The 3,585-nt window shown below is 35.4% G+C and overlaps 1 protein-coding gene across 1 annotated transcript; it reads right to left on the bottom strand.

Moving 5' to 3' along the window:
- Positions 1 to 1,053: 1,053 nt before the first annotated feature.
- Positions 1,054 to 2,355, bottom strand: LOC138126147 (retinol dehydrogenase 12-like). Its single transcript, XM_069041820.1, has 4 exons — positions 2,107 to 2,355; positions 1,736 to 2,059; positions 1,369 to 1,691; positions 1,054 to 1,322 (listed from the first exon to the last, which is right to left on the bottom strand). The coding sequence occupies exons 1-4, from the start codon at positions 2,228 to 2,230 to the stop codon at positions 1,131 to 1,133; spliced, it is 963 nt and encodes a 320-aa protein (XP_068897921.1). The 5' UTR covers positions 2,231 to 2,355; the 3' UTR covers positions 1,054 to 1,130.
- Between the last annotated feature and the right edge of the window lie 1,230 nt (positions 2,356 to 3,585).

The raw sequence follows: 3,585 nt of genomic DNA, 5'->3' as shown, positions 1-3,585 counted from the left end.
TGTTGAAAATGTAAAGTGTAAAAACCATTTTAATAAATAAACTATCACAAAAATGAACCTTTGATGGTAAATTTCAAATTTGCCTGTCAACACAACAACAGAAATAAGTGCTACGAGACAGTAGTTATTTATATTTAGGTACCCAGTATTAATTTATTTAGGTTATTTATTTTTATTAAATACAAATTTGCTTTTTTACCATAAAGTTTGTTCATTATTTGTGAATTTAATAAGCGAACGAAAAGTGACAAAAAAATTGAAAAAGAAATGAACGAACACGGTTCAAACATTTCGATTATGTAATCTTTAAATTATCATCACTTCCGAAGCAAATGGTGAATTGGTTGGAGCAAAGAACATTTCAGAATCGTAGCTGAGTTAGTTTTGCCTTTTTAAATTTTTCATTTGTGTAAAAATGTCAAATTCCTAACTCGTATGTCTTTTAATAGGAGCGGCACAATTATATGCCAATACTATAGTAACTTTTTATCTGCTCCGCCCACATAAATTGACCAATGAGAATCAAAGCCAGATTCAATCTGTATAATTTTTCATCACATTTGCCACGTAAAAAAGAATTTTGCTGTCAAGTCCACAATTATTGTTTTAAAAAATAAAATGTCATTAAGACAATTCGAATGTCAGAATTTTGTTTCTGTGTAAATCAGATCGTCTTAACTACCTATTTGATTGGTAACTAAGAAAATGTAATGGGCGGGGCAGATAAAATGTAACGTTGTCTTTAGTATAGTACAGTTGGTTGCAAAAAAAAACGAGAACTGTTAGAATCAAATTAACACATTTTTACATTGTGTGAAACCTTCTTTCGAGAGATAGATTAGAATTATGGTCAAAATTCAATGACATTTAAAAAAAATATTTGATAGGTATTGTCAACTAAACAATTAATTGACAAATAGACAAAACCAAATTTACATTATGAAAATTTTCCTTTCCCGGTTTTTTTTGCAACCAACTGTACACGTAAAGGCACACCAGAAATTGTGACACCAATTACATAACAGATTGTTTCAGTTAACAAAAAAAAAAGAATAAAACAAAAACCATTTCCTTTATTTATCAAAAATTTTATTACAATTGTTTAGTACTACCAACTGAAAAAACTAAAGTTAGAGTCTCTCTTCTGTGGTCAAACCGACGTAAGACTCAGAGGCCTTCCAGATCTCCTCGCGCAATTCCTCATTGTAAACTTTCCAGGGCTTCCGACAAGGGATACACTCCCCAAGAAATTTTCCTGTTATTCCTTCCAACTCTCGTGAAACTGCGGCGTGAACCAGCACTTGGGATCCTTCCCAAGGGTCCTAGAAAACACTCAGAAATTCCACGACACATCTACCAATTACTCACCCTCCCAATAACGTATTCATTTAACCAGTTCAAGATCTCGAAGAAAACATTCTTCGCAATAGCGGAAGTCTTAGGGAAGATTGGCGTCTTGACGAACCACGGATGGACTGAATTGACGGTAACACCAGTTCCTTTCAGCTTCTCTGCGAAAGTGTCCGCCGCCATAATCATGCTGAGTTTTGAGTTGCTATACGTGAAATATATGTCAAACAAGTTGGGGTTTGGACAGTCAACATTCAGATTTTTCAGCGACAAAGTGTTGATAAAAGCGAAAATAGAGCCCGTGAAGACTATTCTACCAGAGGCAGACTTCTTCAGCAGACCTAGAACCACACATGAAACTGTGAAGAAACGAAAGAATTCGTACCGATCAGCAAATGCGTCAAGAGGAAATGTCCGAAGTAGTTAATCTGCATCACAGGATGCAGACCGTCTGCCGTTCTGTTTTCTTTCGACGCTCCAATCCCAGCGTTGTTGATCAAAATGTCCAACTTGTTTTCGCCCTTCAAGATTTCCGACGCAAAATCTCGAACCGATTTGAGCGAAGACAAGTCTAAGTGCTTCGCAAAGACGTTGGGGTTATTTGTGAATTTCATTATGTCGAGTTTTGACTTCTCCATGTCTGCTACGTCCGCCATGATGATTTTGCAACCTCTCGAGGCCAAGTTCAGGGCGGTCTGATAACCGATTCCTGACACCAAAATGTGATCATACCTTCTACAACTTGGAAGAACTCACCTGAATTGGCGCCAGTTACGATCGCGGTTTTTCCAACTAGGCATGAATTACTTCTTGTAACACGCCGAGTGAGGCGTGCGTAGAGATAACTCAAGAGAAGAAAGACACAAATAATAATAAACATTTCGCACGACAAATTAACAGTAAGTAAGCTTTAAAACGTGTTATAGGATGTTTTACAAGCCGATTTCAAGTTCGGAGATACAACTTTCGCAACTAACAGTCGGAGGACAACTGGATTTCAAGTCGCTAAATTTGAAGCGAACTCGATTTCATTTCATATTTTATTATTTTTAATTAAAATAAGTTATTTTTATTGACAGTTTTGTTTCTTTCTCCTGGAAATCTAAGTGGTCCACGAAGAGGCTAGGTCTTAATTAATTACAAACGTTCGTAATATGTATAGCAAAAAAGGATTAAAAATAGACCCAAAAAACTATAGATGAATATGTTTATTAAGAAATATCTTAAAATTATTTACAAGAGAATAAAAACGCAGATTGGCACGAGCGAAAAATATTAAAATTTTCACTTATAATATCCCTAGTGCATTGATTATTTCCGGAAATTTTTTCGAATACATTTCTAAAATTTCCGGATATTAATCAATGCACGAGGGCATATTCGGTAAGAAAATCGCAACGACACGGACATTATGCTTCTTAAATTATAAATTTTTAAATCGTACGACACTCATTAAAGACCAATAGAAAAATTAGTTCACGAGCCATAACCAAGACAACAACAAAATAAATGATTTTGATTGGCTGAAAAAATTTCCACTTATTAATTTCATGTTGGGTTAGCTAGGTGCAAAAAATTTCCAGGAAATCTCAATATTGTTATAGAAACGACACCGAATTCTGTTTTTCTATTGGCTATTTTTAAGTGTCGTGCGATTTTCATATATAATATACCAAGAGACAGATATATTGCCGGAAATTTTTTCGAGCAGTCCTGACAGACGAGTGTTTGCCGCAAGAAAATTACACGAGGGCTTCAGCCCGAGGGTAATTTTGAGCGACAAACACGAGTGTTGGACTGCACGAAAAAATTTCTGGCGATATATATCTGTCCCGAGGTATATTCGGAAGAGAATCGCCCGAAAAAATTTTTCCCTAGGGCAATTATATCGGAAATTTTCCCTAGGGAAAATTTCCGCTTAATTAAATTGTGATTGGTTGTTATTCAAACAATTCGGAGTTGTGATTTGTCAATATAAATCATGTGACATTTGAGGGCGATTCTCGACCAAACAGGTTTATAATGTATCCAACATTTATATTACGTCAACAAACAGAAAAATCTATGTAGTAATAAACCCCTCTACCATTGCTTTGTTGATTTTAATCAAGCATTCGATTGGATACAGCTAAATCCGAATATACAGGTGTCCCAGAACTGGCGAAACAGATTTAAAGGGCACATTCCTTAGTTGTATTGGGTGTGAAAAACGTTCAGAAAAATATTCAGGGTGCA

The sequence above is a fragment of the Tenebrio molitor genome, chromosome 3 (genome assembly GCF_963966145.1).
Source record: "Tenebrio molitor chromosome 3, icTenMoli1.1, whole genome shotgun sequence".
NCBI classification, from domain to species: Eukaryota; Metazoa; Arthropoda; class Insecta; order Coleoptera; family Tenebrionidae; genus Tenebrio; species Tenebrio molitor.
This window is presented reverse-complemented; position numbering and strand designations above follow the sequence as displayed.

Excerpts from the sequence above, each read along its gene's own strand:
- LOC138126147 (XM_069041820.1), bottom strand. The coding sequence starts at position 2,230 with ATGTTTATTATTATTTGTGTCTTTCTTCTCTTGAGTTATCTCTACGCA. Across the intron at positions 1,692-1,735 it reads CTTGACGCATTTGCTGATCG|GTCTGCTGAAGAAGTCTGCC; the intron begins GTACGAATTCTT and ends GTGTGGTTCTAG. Across the intron at positions 1,323-1,368 it reads ATGAATACGTTATTGGGAGG|GACCCTTGGGAAGGATCCCA; the intron begins GTGAGTAATTGG and ends AGTGTTTTCTAG.